The 22556-nt window shown below is 46.4% G+C and overlaps 1 protein-coding gene across 4 annotated transcripts; it reads left to right on the top strand.

The window, feature by feature from the left end:
- The first annotated feature begins 309 nt into the window (after positions 1 to 309).
- On the top strand, positions 310 to 21898 carry Scn3b (sodium voltage-gated channel beta subunit 3). 4 transcript variants are annotated; one of them, XR_001201882.2, is made up of 8 exons: positions 310 to 452; positions 799 to 967; positions 6033 to 6196; positions 8441 to 8666; positions 12788 to 12926; positions 17226 to 17305; positions 17408 to 17444; positions 17651 to 21898. XR_001201882.2 is itself a non-coding variant. In XM_005004933.3 (7 exons), the coding sequence occupies exons 2-6, from the start codon at positions 913 to 915 to the stop codon at positions 17287 to 17289; spliced, it is 648 nt and encodes a 215-aa protein (XP_005004990.1). In that variant the 5' UTR covers positions 310 to 452; positions 799 to 912; the 3' UTR covers positions 17290 to 17305; positions 17651 to 21898. The 4 variants fall into 4 exon arrangements, 3 of the variants coding, with proteins under 3 accessions (XP_005004990.1, XP_005004991.1, XP_023421958.1); XM_005004933.3 differs by lacking the exon at positions 17408 to 17444; XM_005004934.3 differs by lacking the exons at positions 17226 to 17305; positions 17408 to 17444; positions 17651 to 21898 and adding an exon at positions 13692 to 13945.
- The last annotated feature ends 658 nt before the right edge of the window (positions 21899 to 22556 follow it).

Here is a 22556-nt window from a genome sequence, read left to right as displayed (position 1 = left end):
CGCCGGGCTCCGCCCCGCTCGGCGGCGCGCGCGGCCCTGGGAGGGGCACGGCGGTCTGGGGGTGGGGAGCGAGCGCCCGAGGGGAGGGTCCGCGGTGGCCCTGGGGCGGAGAGCCGCCTGCGCACACGGCCGGGGCCGGAGAGGGGCCGCGGATCGGCGCCTCGTAGGATCCAGGGGCGAGTCCTGGGAAGGGACGCCCCCGCTCCTGGCACCCTCCCTCTGCGATCGCCAGCCCACCGGGATTTGCGCCTCCTTCCCGGCCCCTTCCGGCCTCCTGAGGAGCCGCGGTGCGCACCCGAGCGGCGAGCGCCGGATTCTGTAGCCCAGACAGGCGGCCCGGGCGGCGTCGCGTGCAGGGACACGCCCAGCGGGAGTCGCCGGTGGGGCGGAGGAAGCCCGGGCCCCTGGTCTCGGGGGCCGAGTCGGAGCGGAGCTGTTCCTCGGGGAGACAGGTGAATGCACACGCATCCCTTCGGTGGGCGGTGCAGCCTCCTAGGGCCGGCGTGCGACCCCCAGCCGAACCGAGCCGAGCCGAACCGAGTCGAGCCGAGCCGCGCCGAGCCGCGCCGAGCGTGCCCGGGCGCGGGCTGGAATTGGAAGTTCTGGGTGGGCGGGGAAGCTACTGTCCGTGGTGCTGAACCGGATCCCGGCCGCGAGCTCCTGGGGGAGAGCGCGGAGCGGGGGATCGGCTCCTCCGGCTGGGGCGATCTGCGCGGGGGCTTCGCGCTGAACCCCCGGCCGGCTCACGGCGCGCCTGGAGCTTCCCCAGGCAAGGCGCCTCGCCCTTTTTCTTGTCAGAAAGTCGCCCTCTTGGGGCAGCTCGTCCCAAAGGGTTTCCTTGAAAGAATCCGAGAGCGCAGTTCCTGACCGAGGAAATCTCTGTTGAGCTCTGGAAGCCGCCCCCCGAAAAAGATGCCGGCCTTCCACAGTTTGTTTCCCCTGGTTTCTCTCGTGCTCATCTACTGGGGTAAGTACCAGCACCCCGCCGTGCAAGCTGCAGGTGACAGTAATCAGGCTAATAATAATAACATTCATTGATGTCGTTGGTGACAAAATAAAAAAAGGCTAGTTTGTTTTCCTCTGTGCATGTCTGCCAGGCATGGAGATTCATGTGGGTTTCATGAGAGCAGGGATTTTGACTTCGGAAAGGTGCACCTCATATTCCCGACCTTTTCTGGTGGTTTTTCCACCCTTCGTATCCTGATCATTTTCATTTTCCCTTGTCTGTTTGCCAAGAGAATATAGTCACGTTCATAACAAATGAATACGTGTGGCTTGCAGTTGCATGTCATTGTTCAGTGAGGAGTGAGTGCTCTTGGAAATCTCGTTGGGTCTTTAAATGTATTTTTCTTTGTTAAAAAAAGAAAACCCAAATCTAGGTGCATGAATTTTGAGAGCAAAAATACTTTGTTGATCCATCTGCTTCGTTTTAATAATGAGTGACAGGAAAACAGGCATTAGCCATTTGCTGTGCGTTAAATGAATTGGCAACTGGGAAATGCATGAGTTGTTTGCCCCCAAAGATGACTACGTTCTTGTTTATTAGCAGTGACAGGCTCAGATGACCTTCCCCCTCCACATAAGAGTCCTATATTTACAACAGTAAGGCTTCGTAGAGCAGCGCCAGGCATGATCATGCAGTGGGATGCCTAAATGTGTGCAAAGGGAATTAAGAGTGCACATGATGATGTCTGAATGTGTGCCCGTGTATGTCTCAGTGTCTGACTGTGTGTACTCGCTTGTGTCTGAGCAGTTAGTGTGGACATCTGAATGGACTGATGAGAGTGGAGGGGTGTGTGTGTGTGTGTGTGTCTATAGTGCAGTGCTGGGCCTCTGTGCCCTGCTGTCTGACTAGAGTCTCAGATTGAATATAGGTACTCCGCAGCTGACAGATTGCTTTATATGATCTTGGCTACCTTCCTTCATGGTAAGATCGATGAAAGAGATGATTGGATTATGTCTCCCCTTCCGTCTGAAAGCAGGTATTGGGATTCTGCTCCTGTGGTTGGCGTGAGCCTCAGTCTCCCTGGGCAGCAGCAGACATGCTGATGAGAATCGCCCCTTTACCTTAGTCTCACTTTGTCAAGCTTCAGAGATGAACTGTAGCTCCAGCATTATCTGGATTTTGCATGTGACCAGAGGCAGAGCGAAGCTTTCTGGTAACAAAATGCTTGCTGAGACAGACTGTGAAGGGTGAGGGGGGAGGGTAGTGCTAACCTGGAGGGCAGGTTTGCCGCCATCCACCCCTCTATGGGGTACACCAGACCTGGAGATGAAGCAGACATACTGGGTTGCCAGGGAGCTCATCTGCCTTGAAGATTAAAGCTTAGATTTGCTCCAGGGAAATGCTAGAGTTATGCAGCTTAGGCGAGGTTAGTCAGGCAAGGATAGAGAGAGTGAAAGAAAAGCTAAAGTTATAGAGAATGGCTGGGGTAAGATTTATAGGCTGTCTTTCTAGATGCTAAGTCTTTAAGGTTGCCTGAATTCCAGTGGAGAGAGTGAAGCATACTCTTATCCAAGGATTTTTTGATTAGCATGGACAAAGCCTGGCTCTGCCTCTATCTCACTATGTAACAGCCTCTATCTCACTATGTAACAGCATCATAATATCTGGTTCCTTATATGCAGAGTTTGAAAGTTGGGACAGATATCTGACATCCTTTTTAGCATTTTAACTAAATGATTAGGGCAATATTTTCAGAATATTACTCGAGGGCAGCCCACTCAGAACCCCTTCTGTCTCTCTCCCAGACAGAAGCTTTCTTTCTCTCAACAAATATTTCTGCTTTTAAAGGAAAAAAAAAAAAAAAAAGAATATTACTAGAATTGGCAAAGTGCCCATCCCCCACTCTTCCACCCCAAAACTTTGAAAAACTACACATCACATCACACCATCCTTGCTTACCTGTACAGTGACTCACCAAACTGAAAAGCTTCAGAAGGGAAAGATAAGAGGTTCAGGATGCCTGGTTGTTAAATATAAGAAAGAACCACATTGACAAATGCAATTTCACTTTATTGGCCTGTAATTCTAATATTGGGAAGCAGTTAGCTCAGATTTATATCCCTCTTTTTTTTTTTAGATTTATATCCCTTTTCAAGCTGAGTTTTCACACGCTGCTCAGGAAGGGAAAGAATCGTCTCCATTTACTTTCCGCATGTGTTGAATACAGTTCCCCTATTTCCTTTCATTAAAGCTATAATAATAATAACCACTTACAAACCTGCATCTGCCTGATGCTTCACGATTCACAAAGCGATTTCCACTCCATTAGTTCTTTTGGCCTTCATATCAATCTTAGGGGGTTTGGGAGAAGGAATGTTATTTGCAGTTTAGAAATGAGAAGATGAACTCAGAAAGGGGAAGAGGCTAGAAAACTCTCATTTTCTGGTTTCGGTCTTCTGATGCTTCTTGTAGCACATATAATGGACACGGGTTGTGCCATGAGCAATTGCTGTCTTCACGTTGCCCCCCTTAGCCTCTTGCCCTCCTCCCTGGCACCATCCCTGTTCTCCCACGGCCCATCACTAAGGCCTTCTCTCTCCTCTTAGAAGCACTTCCCGCATCTCATTCCTTCAAGGCCCTGCTGTGTAAACTAGCTAATTCGATAGAACAAGTCATTTCAGGATCTAAAAATAACCTCACTTATAACCCCCGTTTGGAAATACTTGCATGCTAATCAAACCTTTATAATATCAATGCAAAGGAAGCATTTTAGAGCAGGCTTAGCAAGAGCAAATTGGACAGTGGCCAAAGAAAGAAAGATGTAGAAATCGTAGAGCAATTGGTTCTGTGTAGTTAAATATAATCATCGTTAATCTATCATATCCTTTTTCATAAGTTTATTCCTGCTGTGGAAACTGAGGCTGACTAAAAATCACTAAAGGACCAGTGATTTGGCCAGCCTTGTTCCAGTGTTTATCATGTATATCAGCGTGGGGGTCCAGCTCCTGCCACGTGGACAGTCTTGGCTCCGCAGAGGACTTCATAGAAAGTCAGGCAGTGGTGTGCTGGAGAAGTAGCGGTAGAGAAACAGACTTCACCCCTCGTTGGAAGGAGGAGGAAGTCGTATTGCAAAAGGCCAGCAAACAACGTGGGAGAACTTCAAGGCCATTTTGCAACGTACTATGCAGGACCAGGGGAGCAGCGCTGAAACTGGACTTTAGCCAGAAGAAGGGAAGTAACAGGGCTTGTTCAGCAATGATTGTTTGGGTTGGGCTGGGGATTTAGCTCAGTGGCATAAGGGCCTGCCTTGCAAGTGCATGGTGGTGAGTTTGATCCCCGTACCGATTTAAAAAAATTATTATTTGGGTTATTTTCACTGAGAAGACAAAAATTATTCTACGGCCACCATTCTGACTGCTAGATTTTGCCTTCCTTCCTTCAGCTGTCACCCTGCAAGTAATTCCCTTTCAATCCCTGGTTCCCTATTAGCTTCGCCCAAGCTGAGCCATCTCCCAGTCTGACCATTGACTGTCTGTTCACCACTCAGTACTGGAGATTGAGTCCAGGGCCGTGCGCCTACCACTGAGCTACATCCCTGGCTCTTTTTTTTTATTTTTCCAGTACTGGAGATTTAACCTTTTGATGTAGCATTAAACTTTTTCTTTTTGGTACTGGAGTTTAAACCCGGGCTTTCGTGTTGAGCTATATCTCCAGCCCTTTTTTATTTTTATTTTTTATTGAATCAATATCATTAAATCTCTATTTGATCAGACTACAATGTGCAGTTCTCCTGCCTCAGTCTCCCAGACTGCTGGAATTGCAGGCATGCACACCATGCCTGGCTTCTCTTCACTTTTGAGTAAGATCAAAGTTCTCATCTACTTTCCAGCCTTCGACTATCTGAAGACAGATTTCTGCATCCCAGTTCTGCACTGCACAGCCTTCCATTCGTTCTTACCACACCATCTGGACGCCCCTTGCCATCTTGCCATCTTTGGGCGAGCACTCATCAAGCAACTTCCCTTTGAAAAATGTGACATCCCACTGGTATAGCGGTCCAGATTTGTTCTGAACACCGCAGCGCTCCTCCTCCTCCTCCTCCCTTCTGTACACTGTACATCTGTTAATACAGCCCACATTTGCACTTATTTTGTTGGCAGCTGAGACCTATTTTTGATTTATTCTGAGTTTGCGATCTGATAGGCTTGCCTTCTTTAAATAGATGGAAATTCTAGAGGGCAGGAATTATAAATCCAAGCCTCCAGATTTGACCACATGTTCCACGATCTGACCTCGCCAGGTGTTTAACTTTGTCTCTCCTTACTCTGCATTGAGTCTCGCTTCCTCGTGGTGGGCAGCTGCCTCTGCCAGCCTTCAGGATCACCAGTATTTCCACAAAACCCAGATGCGACTGCATCTCTCCATGGCTTCAAAGCACTTGGCACCTCATGCTGTAAAGGACATAGAGCTTGGCTGGCCTGGGTCCTGTCTGTCTCTGTAGGCTTGTGTCAGCAGCATTTTATTCCTTTCCCCTAGGCCCCGTCAGGAGTAACTGACCATGCCTCTTTGGGAATGGAGATATCACCAGTATAGCACTCTCTGAGGTCTAGTTACTCATAGTTAGATTTAACGTCTATCGATAGGTTATGAGAGCGCTGGGGTGATGGTTAGCTTTCTCTCCATTTCTGATCTCCAGTTTAGCATAGCACCCGTCACAGAGTGGATCTCAGTGAATATTTGTTAGATGATGGCAGTGCTGATAGGCAGCCGCATGCCCCGCCTCCAGTCTAGACTAAGACTAGAAGAGCAGGGCTCAAGCCTGTCTTGTGCTGCCACTTTGCTGCTTCAGGAGAAGCTTCAAGAGAACCTCTGAGTCTGTGCCCGGTAATCCCCTTCTCTCCGCTCTTACTGTGTGCCTGTTCCTAGCAATGCACTTGGGAAGCACAGGTGAAGGTGTAGACACACAGATGTGTCTGTTTCCAGGTTGTCTCACGGTTCTTCCTTCTCTGTTTTCTCTCCCTCTTTCCCCTGGTTGCCCTTCTTCCCACTGCCTGCTGTCCCTCCCCCGACCTCTGCCCTTCTCCAGTCAGCGTCTGCTTCCCTGTGTGTGTGGAGGTGCCCTCGGAGACAGAGGCCGTCCAGGGCAACCCCATGAAGCTGCGCTGCATCTCCTGCATGAAGAGGGAGGAGGTGGAGGCCACCACTGTGGTGGAGTGGTTCTACAGACCCGAGGGCGGTAAAGACTTCCTTGTATGTCACACTGCAGGCTCTGGCCCTTCTTTAGCTGTGCTGCTGGGTGTCTGGCTTCTGACGGTCTGGGGGACTCTGGGCCAGCACACACTGGTCGTTTCCCTTACAGGGACTCACAGCTCCTTCCTAGAAAACCACAAGCCCTAATTTTGCCCAGCTTCCGTGCAGGGGAGGGTAGGTGACCAGCTATGGGCAGCCCTGGTTACAAGTAAGGGAAGGAAGACAAATAAGTGGCTGTCCACAAAGCCCGTGGAGGAGCAGGTACTCTGCTGGGAATTTTGCTTTCATTTCATCTTCCACATCATCCTAGGAGACGGATTAAATTAGTGGAGAAATTAAAAGGGAATGAAGCATTGTTATGTGAAATGCCATCGGTTAGCTCTTTCAGCTAAATAAGCACGACAGGGATGACCAAGATTGGTCCTGAGCTCATACACTGCCCTGGCCACATCTCTGGGTGAACTGTTTTGTTGGTTCTGTGGTGGAGATTTGCTGTGCCACATCTCCCAAGTGGTCAGGCCATCATTCTTCCTGCTAGGGGTCCTCAGACTCTTCCAGGGGCTGGAAACCAGAGGTTCTCTTCTGGTTGACTAAGGAGCCTCAGATGTGGCAAGTAGGCCATACCCAATGTTGGTTCTGGTTGGTTTGTACCAGTGCTGATGTGGTTGCTACATATTTAGAAAACCGCTTTGGTGGACCAGGGATTTAGCCCAGTGGCATAAGCATCTACCTGGGAAGTGCAAGGTCATGAGTTCGATCCCCAGTACCATTTTTAAAAAAATGATTAAAAAGAAAACCGCTTTGAAGATGACCGATATTGATGCTGACTCTGGAGTCTAGGTACCTGGAGTTGAGTCTTTGCTCCACTGTTTGGCTCTGTGTACTTGGGTACATTGCTCCACACCTTGGTGCTTCAAGTTGCTCATTTTAATATAAGGATATAAACTCTGAGGTTGTTACCAGAACTCATGAGCCCTTATTTTTATTGCACTTAAAATAGTTCCTGGAATATAATAAACACTGTGTTGTTTGCTGGAAAAGAGAGACAGAAACAAAGAGACTGAGATTCAAAGAGGTTAAGTGAGTAATAGGTTAGATTTGAGCCAGGTCTGACAGCACATTCAGTGCCCATTTTGCAGCTCCCCCTTGTCTTCTTAGGGACATGTTTCTCCTCCACAGGGAGGTTTCATGGAGACAATAGGAAGTAAAGTTGAATGTCACTTGTGCTTTTTTCTAGATCCCTAAAGCTGAACTCACTTCTAACTCTAAATTACATGTGGTGTTATAGGTTGGTTCCAATCAGATGCCAAGATGAGAACCAGCAGAGACTTCCCAGAACTGAGGCTTAATAGTGAACAACACATCCATGAAGCCAGGCTGTGGCTTCTGCCCAACTTGCAGGAAGCTGATGTCTTGCCCATATGTGCATGGGCCTGTGAGGCTCAGACACAGTTGTATACCAGCTGCCTGCACTGGTTCTGGGTCTGTCCAAACTGAGAAGATGCAACTTAGGAACCAAAGTTTGCATTTAACTTCTAGGAATTTGAATCAAAGTAGTCCCATGTGGCTCATAAAATGAACAGCACAGCTGTAGAGGGAAAACAAAATGTGTCATGTCAGAGGGTGGAAGAGGGTCAGAGTCTTAAAAAAGAAATTTAAGAGACCAGATTTCAATTCTAATTCAACCCAAAGCAAAAGTCCTGCCATGCACCTCTCAGTGGGCAGCTTTCTGATCATAGTTCAGCAGCCTGCAGTCCCTGCCCATGGCTTGGCCCAGGCGACCCCGCAGACCCTTGATGGGCACCAGCCCAGAGTCAGGAGGTCGGGACTTGGCTGTCAGGCGTTTGCACTGCGAAGGAAACTGCCTTTCTTGCTCTCTCACCTTGTTTTCTCACCGGCAGCTGCCTGTCTCTCCTGCGCTCTCCTTTGGTCTGCTTCCCACTCTTGTTCTCTCCTTTTCCCCTCTCATCTCCTTTATGTTTTCCTCTGTTCCCAGTCCTTCCACTCTTTGCATTCATTCCTCCTGTCGGGTTTCTTCCTGTTAACCCCTTGCTACCTCTTCGCTTTCTGTGTCTTCATGTCTTGATGCCTGTTGACCTCTGTCCGGTTTTCTGCTTTGGCTGTCTTTGCTGACTTCCTCTGTAAATCTTCCCACCCCCAAGTCCTGCATCCACTGGCTTCCCTGTCTGACTCCTCCCTTCTCTCCTTGCCTGGTTCTACCTGCTCCTGCTCCTCTACCTGCAGATCTTCGAGTACCGCAATGGCCACCAGGAGGTGGAGAGCCCCTTCCAGGGTCGCCTGCAGTGGAACGGGAGCAAGGACCTACAGGACGTGTCTATCACTGTGCTCAACGTCACTCTGAATGACTCCGGCCTCTACACCTGCAACGTGTCCCGGGAGTTTGAGTTTGAGGCACATCGGCCCTTCGTGAAGACCACACGGCTGATCCCTCTCCGAGTCACTGAGGAGGGTGAGGCTTAGGCTCTGGGTCTCAAGGTGTCCTGCCTCTCAGGGGTGTGGGTGGGAAGATGTGTGAGACCTTCGGAGAGCACAAAAAACCATGCATTTGAAACTGCCTTCCTCAAGCATCCAGTTTCCTGAAAACTGCTTGACTCCCTTGCCGTTGGGGCCTTCAAAGCAGAAAAGTTAGAGATAATAACAGAAAGACCTCTTCCTGATCCCACAAAGCCCACGTTTACTGACTCACTGATGTGCATTTCTCTGGCCTGTAGTGAACCCCTCACTAGGCTCAAAGAAGTCTTACGTGATTATTTAGAAATCATCTCTCCTCCTGTCTGTAAGGAACATACACCAAATCAGTGGTTCTGAAGACTCAGCAAGCCCCAACATATCCTGCCGAGCTTTCTGGATCACAGATTTTCTGAATCCATAGGATTTACATTGTCTAGTAAATCACCAGGGACTGCTGATACTGTTAGGAACACCGCTTTGAAAACTCTGAACCAACAGTTGATAAGCTTTTTTGTCTTTTGTCTTTCTTGACAATAATCACACGTGCCACCCCTTCTCTTTCTATGGCCTCTCTACTAGGTAAGTCCACTCTCAGTTATGGGAAGGGATCAGACTCTAAGCCCCATTGTCTGTAAAGGTTCCACATTCCTTTAGCTGGTTCTTTGTTAATGTGTGGGCATTCCCTTCAGCAACCTAACTCAATGTTCCTCTTGCAACCTGAATGCAGAATCTTGAAGGGGAACACGCGAAGCACTGGCTCACACACTGCTTTTGTGTTGATGCTGGTGGACTCAGGGACCTGCTTGCTCCTGGCCCCACGCAAGCCATGCTCTGTGTGTGACAGTGAAAGAAGAGGTCAAGTTAAAGATAGAGCTCTCCCTAGAATAAGGATCTAGAAATCCTAACCTCTAGACTGCATGGTGGTTGTTTATCATGTCAAAGTGTAGATTGTTAAGTGCTGAGAGCGATCAACAGAAAGAGACAGTGACTAAAGCAGGCAGAAGGTCAGTTCTGAAGGGGCAGAGCCCTTGGGCCACCTGAATCAAGACCTGATGAGTCACTTCCCCTCTGTGACCCTGTTTCCTCTTGTGCAAAGAGCTGGAGCTGGGTGGGAAGCTCTCTAGGGATGCATCTATCTACTCAGAAGTTCCCTTTCCCTCTTGTGCCCTTTCCTCCCCAGGGAAGGGGGCCTGGCGCCCTCTCCTGTTCAGCATCTGGAACTGTTGGCTCCTGCCTGCCAGGCCCCAGGGGAGACTGCTCTCAGCCTCCCCTTCTCCCAGGCTTTGGCCCCCAGAGACAGACACACCCCATGGGGAAGGGCACAGCTGGTGGAAAAGTGTGGTAAAGCCAAGCTAGTCTGCCTGCTCGACCCCAGAGCAGGCTTCAGATAAGAAAAGGAAAAGCAAGTGTATAAGGAGAATCTCAGAGCCTTGCAGATGTTGGAGCCTGAAAGCAATGTAGATGTTTGATCCAGGGAAGATTTCTCCAGGCATAGTGTCTCTATGTCATAGTGTCTACTCAAATCCTTGCGGTTGTGAGTCTGAAGGTCCGGGGTCAGGCTTGGTATGTGCAAGTGGAAGTGAGTCCTTCAGTTACATGAGGGGTGCAGTTCTGGTGCCCCTCGCTTGCGCTGCAGCAGGGAAGGGTTTGCTTGGGACACAGAGTGAACCAGTTTGCTTGTGAGGATAATTCTGTTCCCACCATATCACTGCTCCTTCTGCCACCACATCCCCACCCCCTGCCACGTCTTCTCTTTTCCTTTGCTCCCCTGTGACCACCTCACAGACACTCACTGCCCTCACGTTAGAGCCCTGGTCCTCTTGGTTCAAGATGGAGTTTCCGGCTCAGGTTCTCACCTCCCTTCTCTAAGGAACCTGGAGCCTCTTCATCAGGGGTGACTGTGAACCCCGAGGGCAGCTTCCCATGTTACTACTTCTGGGCTGTTATGGCTAGGCCAAGCTAGCATGCTGAAGCCAAACATCTCAATAATGTATTAAGGAGTGCAAGCCCATGAGAATATATTTGAGGACTGGGGTCCTGTTATGTAGGCATCAGTGACTTCCACCTCCATTTAGGAAACCTGGGTGATGCTAGAGGTCTGGAATCACTCCTCGGAGCTGAGAGCATTGGCCAGAGGTCATCGCTGCACTTTTAACCAACAGGCCCTTGAGGATGACCTGGGTCCTGCGTAGAACTGCAGACCACAAATTTAATTTGCTGGTGGGAGCTGGCAAGGGGAGGGGTGTCGGCAACTTCCCTCCCTCTAGGAAGAATGAAAATATCAGGACATTTGCTGTGTCTTGGGTTTTATTAATTGTCATTTTTCTTGATCATGAAACAAAGATCTGTATTTATATTGTCATTCAACAAAACTGAATCATTCAGATATTCCAACATGGGACAGTCAATTGGTAATTCAAAAATAAGTATGAGCTCAATAAAGAGTCAGTAGAAGAAGGAAATGTGCCGTGATCAAACCTGAGACTTCTCAGGGGTGGAGGAAAAGAGGCATGGAAAAGGATGGTATAACTCTGCAAAGAGGAGCGAAGTTTCATAATGAAGAGACCTCATGGTGGTTAGGGGAACCCTTGGGAGGCTAGAAAGCAGGAGAAGTTTCCAGAATAGAGGTGGCAGCAGGAGGAGATATAATATAGGGAAAGGGGAGAAGCAGTGTCCACAGATTATAACATATCGCACTATTCATGAGTTCTGGCCAAGAAAGTGAGGCAGAGGCAAGGAGGACTGTGAGTCTTTTGTGCGTGGCAGTAGGGTTTGGGCTTTGTCGTGGGGCGGTGTGAAACACTGAAGTTATTTTCAGCAGAGAGAGGTAGGGTCCCATCTGTGTTTCCGAGGTAGAATTCTGAGAATCATCTGAGGCATGATTGAAAATCTACTTTTTAAAAATCAACTACTATGAAAGACACATTGGCATTAATGCCCCCTCAAAATACCCTCTGTCTTCAAAATATTTGCCCTATCATTTTTGCCTATTTCTGAAGCAATCTGGCAGTCTTCTGAGGTGAGTATCTTTAGTTGTGTTGTCATGGCTGCACTGATGTCCTGAACTCATTCAAAACGTTTGCCTTTCATGGTCTTTGGGGAAGAGCTAGGAGTCTCATGTTGCCAGATCTGGTGAATAAGGTGGGTGAGGACACATTCTGATGTCTTTATAAGCCTTTCCTTGCATGGGCTATCACTCAGGAGTATCACACCTCATAAGACACGCCAGAAAGGGCACTTTCAAAACTGCTTCAGAAAGTGGTCAGAGCAATGGGATATGCATGTCCCCAAGTGATGACTGGGGTGGTAGAGGTGCTGGGTTTGAGGAGAAATAGTGGTACTGTGTCTTCTACTGTACTTTTTTAACACTGTGTTTTTCACTCACCCCTTGCACACTGACTGTCACCCCAGTTCTCATGCCTGCTTAAGTGTGGGATGACCTGAAAGGCCTCATTTTTATCCAGACTTGTGAGGAACATGCTCCTGTCATTACGTGGGCTGACTGGGTGCCCATGCAGGAGTATCCAGCGCTTTCTCCCTGGGAGCACCACCTCTAACTCAAGAGGTCACAGATGGTCAGAACAAGCTGTGCTCCGTACCTCTCTGTAGACTTTCACATTTCATAAGATAATTTTTAAAATTATTATGATTTGCTCATGCTGGAGATTGAGCCCAGAACTCCTGCATGCTAGAATGGTGCCGTACCACTGAGCTTTACCTCCATCCTACACAAGATATGCACTTAAATGCACTATGTAATGTGACACTTCCAAAACCCCGACTGCTATGAGTTATGGTAGACATCGAGGCTCAACTAAGGAGAGTGACTGCTTATATCCCAGTAAGTAGCACAGTCGGGCTCTATCTGTCTCTGTCACTCTGATTCCAGGATTCTGTTTCTGCTTCTACCCATCACTGCCATGTACCCTATTTCTAACAGCCAGTGCGAGTCATTGAGAGAGCTGATAGGAGAGACAGGACACAGTACATAGCTTCTTTGATATCTTATTTAGACTCAGGGCTTATTTAAGCTATACTTAAACATGGGCATTATGTATATCTATGACTCCAATAACAGCATTTGTAGGAAATGCATCTTGAACCTCATTCTTCTTGCAGCCGAAGAAGACTTCACCTCGGTGGTCTCGGAAATCATGATGTATATCCTTCTAGTCTTCCTCACCTTGTGGCTGCTCATTGAGATGATATATTGCTACCGAAAGGTCTCAAAGGCTGAAGAGGCAGCCCAAGAAAATGCGTAAGTCCAAAGATGATAACTATAGCTACCATCTTCTGAATGCTTGCTGTCACAAGTGAGGTGTTAAGAAATCAATATACATCCTCCATCTTCCCCCTTTTATCAACTGAGGTGGGCACTCTACCCATTCTATGGATGAAATATTGAGTCTAGAAGAGTTTGCCTGAGGCCACTGTAGGAGGCCAGTTGAGGTTTGAATTGAGGTCTGCTCACCCATGGCTTACACACTTTAACTACTAAGGCAAAGCCTGTCAGCTGCCACAACACCATAAAGTTAGCATCATTAGAACATTTTATAAATATTAAAGGAAGCTCATAGAAGTTTTGTGGTTTCCTGAGACCAGACATATGGTGAGTAGAAAAACTGGGATTTAAACCCAGGCCTCCCTAATCCTAATGCCCATGCTCTTTCTGTCACATTCGGCTGTTTGCTCTGCACCATGGAGTTTACCCGTCCATCTGGGCATTGCCTTTTATTAAATAAAGAACTCTAAGCAATATGGTTTCCTTCTCTTGGAACATAGCAGCAGATGAATACCCAGAGTAGGGACTCTAATGTCCAGCTGTACCTTTATGCCTCTAGATACTGAGCAGTAAGCACATGAGAGAATGAGGGGTCTGTCTGTGTAAGAACAGAGCCAGCTTCATTTTGCATGAAGTCTGTGATCTCAGGGAATTGATAACTATAATTAACCATGTGCATGGGGAGCTGGAACTGTCACGCTGAAGAAGGCTGTAATTCCTGGTGACCTGGTTGTATTTTAGTGCTTGAACTGGAAGTGCTCATGCTTGGACAGAACATACGCAGGCTTGTACAGGAAGTGCCTGAGATTGGACCCCCCACAAGAAACAGGGTTCAAACTAAGGCCTCAGCAGAGCCCGAGGCTCCCGAGAGCTACCACTTGCACAAAGGGTAGACCAGAAACCACCAGCCCGCCAGCACGAGGAAAAGCCAAGGAAATGTATCCATGTTGGCCTGACTCCAAGTAGAAAAATAAAAGATTCTGGAGAATTACAAACCTCAAGCCTCCTCTTACAGTGTTCGGGATTTAAATGGGTAGTTTTCACATTATTAAATGTGTTCTCCACTTACAATATTTTCAATGAATGTGTAATGTCACCACAAATTAAGGAGCATCTATATGTCCTCAATAGAATAAATAAACCTCTACCTAAACACCAGCTACCTTCCAACCTAGAAATAGCAGCTACTAAGGTAGCCAGCAATTGGAAGGAAGCTCTGTAATACTGGAAACATATCAGGGATACCATCTCTTCTTGCTTCTAGGCAGTATTGTATGGTATTGCAGATCTTAGATAGTATGCTAAATAAGTACAAAGGAAAAAAGGATAATATTTGAAAAGGAAGATACTAAATAATTGTTCACATAGAATAACCAAGACTATCTGTAAGTGAACTATTAGAACTAGTAAGAATATTTTACAAGACTGCTGATACAAATCAAAATTCAGTCATGTGCCACAAGCATTTTGGTCAGTGGCACACCACATGCACTACAAAATTATAGCATTGAGTAATTTACATTAAGTGATTGCCATCTTTTAATTTGTGAAATATTCTGTAGCTGGGGATTTAGCTCAGTGGCACAAGCGCCTGCCTGGTGAGTGCACAATCATGATCCCCAATAACAAAACAAAAACAAACAAACAAAAGGAGCCAGGCGTGGTGGCTCACACCTGTAATCCCAGCACTCGGAAGCCTAAGGTGGGAGGATCATTACGAGTTTGAGACCAGCCTGAGCTATAAGTAACTCAAGGCCAGCCTGAACTGCATAGTGAGACCCCATCTCAAAAAAAGATGAAGAAAAAAAAAGGAAAGAAAGAAAGAAATTACATTCCATTACATGATCATACAGTACAAAACTGCCTACTGAAGCCGGTGATACAGCTCAGCGGCTCAGCACAAGGTTGTGCTAGCACAAGGTTGTGAGTTCAGTTCCCAGCACAAAAAAAAAAAAAAAAAATTCGCCCAGGGACACGTTTCTCAGAACATGTCCCTATTACAGAGTAGCGCATGACTGTATAAAAATCATAGGCCAACAACAAATTTACAAACATTTAAGTATTTAAAAATATTAATACAACAATAAATATTGTCCAACACCTTGAAATAAATCTGACAAAAATGTACAAGATTTTCAAGGAGAGAATTATGAAACCTTATAGAAAGATATAAGCCAAAGCAAATAGATTTAGGAGAATGTCTCGCTATTCTAAACAGTTCTCTCTCAAGTTAACCTTCAAATTCAATGAAATTTCAATCAAAATCCTCTTTTTTTCAGACATTTGATAAACTGATACTTTTTTCTTTTTTGCCTGGCCAGGAATTAAGCCCAAGCCCTTACAAGCTGGTTGTTTTTTTAGTTTTTGTTTTTGATTTTGTTAATTTTGAGATGGCGGTCTCACTGTGTTGCCCAGGCTGTGCTTGATTTCCAGTCTTCCTGTCGCAGCCTCCCCGAGAGCTGGGATTACAGACATGTGTCATCATGCATTGTCATGCCTAGTCTGATGAACTGACCTTAGAAAATCATCTCAAAGGCCAAAGGACTAATAATAGTCTATAAATCAAAGGACAACCAGGTAGTAAATATTTTAGGTTTTGCAAAGCTCCCCAGTTCACCGTCCACGTTGTTCTTTGGTTTTGCTCGTTTGCAATGCTTTACACACGTAACAGCCATTATTAGCTTAGAGGTCATGCATTGCCAGTCCTTCAGCTATATGACCACAGAGAAATATCAGTGCATGAGGCAGGTGGCCAGTAGGGTTTACTAACTGTCCATGAAGGGCTGGAGCGAACATTTCTTATCCATATAGGAATACGAGATGAGATTCCTCATCTTTTCCACTAAACAAAAATAAAACTGCAAGTAAATTTAAAGGCAAAAAAAGGTAAAAATTAAAAATTCTACTAAAGGAAGATAAGCGGATATCATTATTACCTGGGACTAGTTTGAATTTTTTTTTTTTTTTTTTTTTTTTTGGTATTGGGGAGCTAACTCACAACTTTGCCAGGCAGGCGCTTACACTGCTGAGCTAAATCCCCAGCCCTTAGTCAGAATTTCTTAAATAAAAAATAAAAGTACAATTCAAAAGGGAAAACTGCTCATTTTCATTATATTACATTGCAAAAATCCATTGTTCATGATAGGACAGCTACAAAAAGTTACAAACAACAGACTGAAGAAATTTTCAGGATGCTACACTATCAAAGAAAAATCAGTGCCAAAATGACAAATATCAGAAGAAAAACTGGAGAGGCATACAGTCAAATTACAGAAAGAGAAACTGATAGCCTCTAAACAGATGAAAACATGCTTAACATCAAAATTAGAAAATGAAAAGTAAAATGATTACAAAACACAGTTTCAAGGGCTGGGGATTTAGCTTAGCGATATAAGTGCCTGTCTGGCAAGCACAAGGTGGTGAGTTTGATCCCCATGTAAGACCGGTGTCACAAGGAAGACTCCAAGGGCCTCGCTCTCATGTAAGAACAATGGGGTTTTTATTGGTCCGTGTACACAGGGTCCTCCAAACAGGTGGAAACAGAGAACTCTGAATTGGGGCAGGGCTGGTGTTTTTAAGGGGGAAAAACTGCAATGTAAGCGTTTATTACAGAAGCCAACCATTACAGTTAGTGCGGAGCGGTGGGCATCTTATCTATCTGCTATTGGTCAGTTCATAAGGGGTGACCAGCAGGTCAGAGTTAATTAACTGTCTTTGTTCTGCACAACTTGTCTTTAAGACACCTGGTTTCTGTAGACTTGAGTCTGACATATTTTACAACCCTGATTAGCGCAATGGCAGGCTCTATCTCTGAGTTCCCTGGCACAGCACACCCCGAGCATATCACAGCCACAGAGGTTGTTTTTATTTCTGCAGGGCTGAGTTAGGACTGAGTCATGAGGCCCAGTGCTGTTTCTGGCTGAGAAACAGCATCTTGTTTTTAACCTTTAAATTTCTGGTTCTACACCTGGTACCAAAAAAAAAAAAAAACAAACCCAGCAGTTTTCAGTGTTTGGCTTGTCTTTTAATCTGACAGCAGGAAGATGTAGATAAATGTGAAGACTGAGGCAAGGCTGACCTGACAGAGTGTTGGTACTCAGATCTCAGATGTGGGAGGAGCACAGTACTCTAACCCTCCAGAAGGATCCACTACCAGAGGAAATGCAGAGCTCTTCTGAAGACAGCCTTGCCCCTGGGCCCCGCTCCTTCCTCTCTGCGTTCCTTCTGCTGCATACTGAGGCCCTGGCCCTGTCCCCCCTCCCGTGTCATGCGCAGGTCTGACTACCTTGCCATCCCATCAGAGAACAAGGAGAACTCTGCAGTACCCGTGGAGGAGTGAGGCGCCGTGACCTGAGGTGATGTATAAGGACTCAGAAAGGGAAGGGGAATGTGGGCAGCAGGTTGCAAGAGGGACTTTGTCATCTACAACGGAAGTGAATTTCCATTCGGTCCCTTAGGTCCATTTCTACTCTGCTCAGTGTGCCCGCCCTCAAGGTGAGTGCTTTAAGTTGGTGCCCAAGTAACAAAGCTCTGTATGCTGCCAAGCTCTTCAGAAGGTGAAGGACTTTGGCTTGAGTGCGAGGCAACCTAAACTCATGGTCCCTGGTCACCAAGGCATAGTAAAGCTCTCATTGGCACTTGTGATAAGTGTCTTCAGGTTGGGCTGGGCTGCATTTCTCAGGCAGTTGTTTTGTTGGTAGGTGGCCTGCACACGGAGGGACTGGCTATCTCAAGTTCAGTGATGTCAACAGCATCAGGAGGGTCCCCCAGTGGCCCCATCACTTCCTTCCTGCATCATCTTTCTACACAGCCATCACGCATCCACCCACCTCTAAGCTTTCCCTGCTGACTTCTTGACTCTATCAGAACTCTACACACCGTAAGACTTGGCCAGAACTAAGGAGCCAACATTTCTACACAGATTCAGCCTCACCCTGGCCTGGCTTTCAAAGCAAGCAGCTCCCATGCCTACTGGATTTCTCCTCTATACTCCAAGTAGACGCTGTACAAGTGCCGGCAGTAGCTAGCTCGTTGGAATTGGCTCATTCTCCATTACTGCAAGAGAATGTCTTACTAGTGGGAACAAGCAATTAGCTGAGTCACACCAAAAGCATGTCATGTAATTGAACTCTTTGAAGTCAGTTTTTTTCAAGTTCCTTGGCCCACGAGCTAGAGCACCAGAGAAAGCTTGCTTCTCTAGATTCTCCAGTGACACAGATCCTTAAGTGCAGACTGACATGCTCTCTGGAGCTTAGGACGAGATCCCCATAGGCCTCTGAGGCCTGCATTGGATGCAGTCTGGAGAAGCAAGGGCAAGAGACTTGGGAAGGACCAAGGACAATTTCAGTGACTCAAAAAAGCCATACGTGTTCCTGATCGTATTGGGATGATGTGTGTGTGTCCTTCCTAGAGCACATATTGCCTGTGGTCTGGGACTGGAATTCCTAAATTCTTCCTTTCAAAATATCTGTTGTTCAGTATTATTCTGCGTTTTACGGGAGGCATCTGAGACTCACACAGGGCTCAACTGGGTAAGAAACTTAAGTGAACAAAGGGGAGCAGTGATAGGCTCTGGGTGCGGCCCAGTTTGCTCCCTGAGTTTAGGGATTTGTTTTGGAAAAGACTTTGACCTTGAGCTTGGCTGTGGCCACTCCTCGAGCAGAAGCACAAATGTGGGGAGAGTGATCCAACTGGGTATAACGGTGACAAGTCCCAGGAACCAGAAGCTGGCCAAGAGAGCAGAGAGGAGGATGAAAGGTAGACGTGAAGAGTTTCCTATTAAAGTCTGTGAACCTGAAATGTCTTTCAGAACCAGATGACACCATTCAAACCGAGAGCAGTGCCTGCGAAGCTGGGTGGGTCGGCACATGTGTACAGCATGAGAGGCAGTGGGGGTGCGTCATGAGCCCGGCCTGGGAAGATGAGCAACTCAGAGACAACCTGTCTCAAATTTTTAAAAAACAAAAAAGGCTAGGGATTAGGGATGGAGCTCAGTGCAAATCCCTAGGAGAAGAGACAGACAGATAGAAAGAAAGGTTTTTTAGTCTGAGGTAGATGGTGAGCAGAGTTAAGGGAGAAAGATCGTGGCTTCTAAATACCTTGCCTATGAATCTGTAATGGTCACAGGTGTTTGTTTGTTTTCCTCCTAGGTTTAGAGAGAACAGAGAAACAATGAAAAAATTTTGGTGACATTTTCATTTTAATTAAAGACTGGGCCAAGTACAGTATCCTTCAGCACCTAATGATAAGTAAAAATAGGAAGATAAACGGACTAGGATTCAATAAAAGGAACGTTCCTCAGATCTGGGGAAAAGTATGGGGACGATGGCTCTATGTTGGCTTCGGATTCCACCTGACAGGTTCATTTTTCTGCATCTCTTCCATCTCTGGGGCCATGTTTGAAACAAGATCCTTAACAGCTTTTGAAGAATTCCATTTTCTTAAAAAAATATTTGCCGTAAATTCAAGACTTCTTGTTCGGAATTTTCCATACTGTTCTTCTGAAATAGGGGAGGAAATATGGGGCATTTTTCTGACTTTAAAGAACACAGGCCTGAGTTAGTGGGAGGCTTCCCCAGCCGCCAGGCTGGCTGATGCCCAGCTTGCAGAAGTAGCAAGTGGATGACACCCCTAATGCATAACCATAGAGTATGCATGGATGGTTTTTTTCTTTTCTTTTTAAATAAGCTAACTCAGATGTTTTCTGGGTTATTTTTAATGAAGCTGGATGATGCTGGTGATTTATCCTTTACAAATCATCTTCTCTCTTCTCTTCTTTTTTCTAACTTTTCATCTCTTCTCATCCTGATGTTTTCATTACAGCTATAGGACTTGCAAAGGATTTTCATGTCAGTTGTTTCATTTCTCCTCCACAGCTGATCTAGTGAAGTGAGCTTTATTAACACCCAGTGAAGAAATGGAGGCTCTCTGACATGAGGAAGCTTTATCAAATTACCACCAGATCAGCAGAGAGCTAGAATATGGGTCTTCTGACTTCTATTCCAGTATCTTCCCACATAGACCATATCTGCTTCCTTTCTTAATTTTCCTCCACCTCTTCACTTCTGTTGCTTCTTTGATGTTCACAATCCTCTCTCAGCTCCCACTTTCTTCCTTCTCAACCCTTTTGCTTCTTGGTGGATGCTAGAAATGTGCATCCTATTCTAGTTCTTTTTCATCATTATTTCTCCAGAAACACAATTAAACTCCTCGCTGGGAGGCTTGGTCATGACTCTAAATGCACAGGGTGCTGTGATCACCAGCTTACTTAAAATCCCTGCCCACCTTGCTTCTCCCCATAACCAAGACAAGACCCGGGCTAAACACGTGTAGCACTGGAAGCTTTACCTGGTGTGCTGTTGCTTATTAAAGGGCTTAGAAGAGTTCTCAAGGGCTATACTCACTTTGGAAACCCCATCTGTTGTCTTGGTGCTGTGTATTTCCCATGACGGATGCTCAGTAATGCAGTTCACTAACAGCCAAGCTATGCTGGGTCTGATTTTCCCTATCTTGCTGCTAACAGCTATGAGCTTGATCACTTGACTCAGTGGTCCTGAAAGCACCTTGCCCTTCTGACCTTGCTGTCAGCTCAGTCTCAAAGGAAAGCCCCAAGCCTGTGTGGAAATCCTTGGACAACCAGTGCCTGTTCCTACCCAGCCTTCATCTTCATGGTCTGCTGAACAGCATTATGCTTTGGTTTCTCCGTTCCCAAACATCTAGACCTTCGTTGAGGCTGTTTGCTCCTTAGATGTCAAACCAGAGATATTAGCAGGAAAGGAGTTTTTCAAAGCAGGAATATACTGGGAATGTGTCGTGAATGGTTTCAAAGGAGACCGTAATGCCCTCTTCTCCCAACTACTACAGCAAAATGCAAACTATGAGCTAGGTGTGCTGGCTACTAGAGAATAAAGCAGGTGGGCCTCTTGCGCCCATGAACTTGAAACCAACCTGGATAGTGAGGCTCCATCACACATGCACACACTACACTTTTCTTAAAATCTGTGAATTCACTTAACATAAATCGAAGGGAAAGGCTGTGTGATTGTATCTTTACAGTGTGAAAGAAAAACATGAGCCATGTCAGGCGTAGTAGTGTATATATGTAATCCCAGTGCTTGGGAGGCTAAGGCAGGAGGACTGCCATGAGTTTGAGGCCAGCTTGGGCTATATAGTGAGTTAAGTCCAGGCTGAACTACATAGTGAGACCCTGTCTCAAGAAAGAAGACCAAAGAAAAGAGCTAGATATATTTGAAATATACCTTCTTTCCCTCTTCCCAATTTTGCATGAAAATGGAAAAACAGGTTAACAGGAGGAAAAAAGCCTTCCCCTCACCTTTTTGTAAATGACAAAGCCTGAACTCAGTGAACTCACCTGATGTCCACAAGTGTATCTGTCTGATTAATTCTCGGTGTGCTTGCTTATCCACCTGATGGTTCACTTTCCAAACGTCTTGCAGCACACCTAGAAACCACGTGGCCCCCATGATCTTATGCCTGAAAAATGGCATCACTCAGTCCTCCGTCCCTAAAAGCTAACACGGTGGACATGTAGTTTAGCTCAGCCCGTTTCCTCTGCCTGGAGTGTGTTATGATTCCAACTCTGGTCTCTTTGTAGGCCAGCTAAACACCAGAGCCAGTACTGCTCTGTCTTTTCTCTTCCCACCAGGCCAGAGCTGCAACGCCTGGGCAGTATGTGTAAAAGGCAGGCAGACAGAAGAATTTGTGCTTATGAAATGAAATGCCACCAACCACTTAGCAAATGCCTAGTCTTGTGACAGATGGAACAATGTCACCTTCACATTGCATTTTCGTGATCTTCTACAGCCAGTCTTTTATTGAACTATAGAAATGCTCTTCCTGACCACCCAAGACCTCCACAGCCTAATACCTGTATGTACTGTTTTTCAGTAAATCCCTAGTTCCTGTCAATAAAGTGTCTCTAAAAACCATGGGCTCTGGTTTTGCTGTACTTACTGAGTGTGTCAGCTAGAGATATGGCTTTTACCTAAGCACCCCAAACTGCTTTAGAGATCCCTGTACTCAATCAGTGGATGTACCTAGAGAATAGAAAACGTGTTTTATAGCCCAGAGTGAAATGTACACTACATATGTTATCTAGCTTTTCTTCCTTCCTTGCTCTCCTACCCAAATAAAAAAGGATACAAGAGTAATTTGAGTTTTTGCATGGCGTAGACCAAGTTTCCTAGCTGGGTGGTGAGGAGCTGACTGCAAAGAGCTCCCAAAAGGGATACGCATGGCCCTCGGCTCTGCCACTTTAGGTAACATAAGGCTGGCAAAGTCCATCATCCTGGAAGTGTCGAAAGGGGATGTATAAAAAGAAACTCTCAGGATTCAGTCTGCCACTCCTATTATGGTACTGACTGAGATTTAAAGTTGTCTCGGTGCAGTACCTGTCACCACACTCTAAGACACATGCACTTTAAAAACAAAACACTGACATGATCTGTAAGGCACGGAGGGTTGGAGTGGCGGGTGGAGCCCAAGGCCACAGTACTGGCAAACAGTGATGCTGCAGCTTGAACTCAGGCCACTGCATTGATCAGGCTGCCCGCTGGCCTGAGGTGGACAGCTGGGAAGACCAGAGCA

This window comes from Cavia porcellus, unplaced genomic scaffold (genome assembly GCF_034190915.1).
Source record: "Cavia porcellus strain 051 isolate PalLab524CR breed Dunkin Hartley unplaced genomic scaffold, mCavPor4.1 scaffold_9, whole genome shotgun sequence".
Taxonomy (NCBI): domain Eukaryota; kingdom Metazoa; phylum Chordata; class Mammalia; order Rodentia; family Caviidae; genus Cavia; species Cavia porcellus.
The sequence above is the reverse complement of the archived record's forward strand: the minus strand, read 5'-3'. Positions and strand labels throughout refer to the sequence as shown.

Excerpts from the sequence above, each read along its gene's own strand:
- Scn3b (XM_005004933.3), top strand. The coding sequence starts at position 913 with ATGCCGGCCTTCCACAGTTTGTTTCCCCTGGTTTCTCTCGTGCTCATC. Across the intron at positions 8,667-12,787 it reads TCTCCGAGTCACTGAGGAGG|CCGAAGAAGACTTCACCTCG; the intron begins GTGAGGCTTAGG and ends TTCTTCTTGCAG. Across the intron at positions 12,927-17,225 it reads GAGGCAGCCCAAGAAAATGC|GTCTGACTACCTTGCCATCC; the intron begins GTAAGTCCAAAG and ends TGTCATGCGCAG.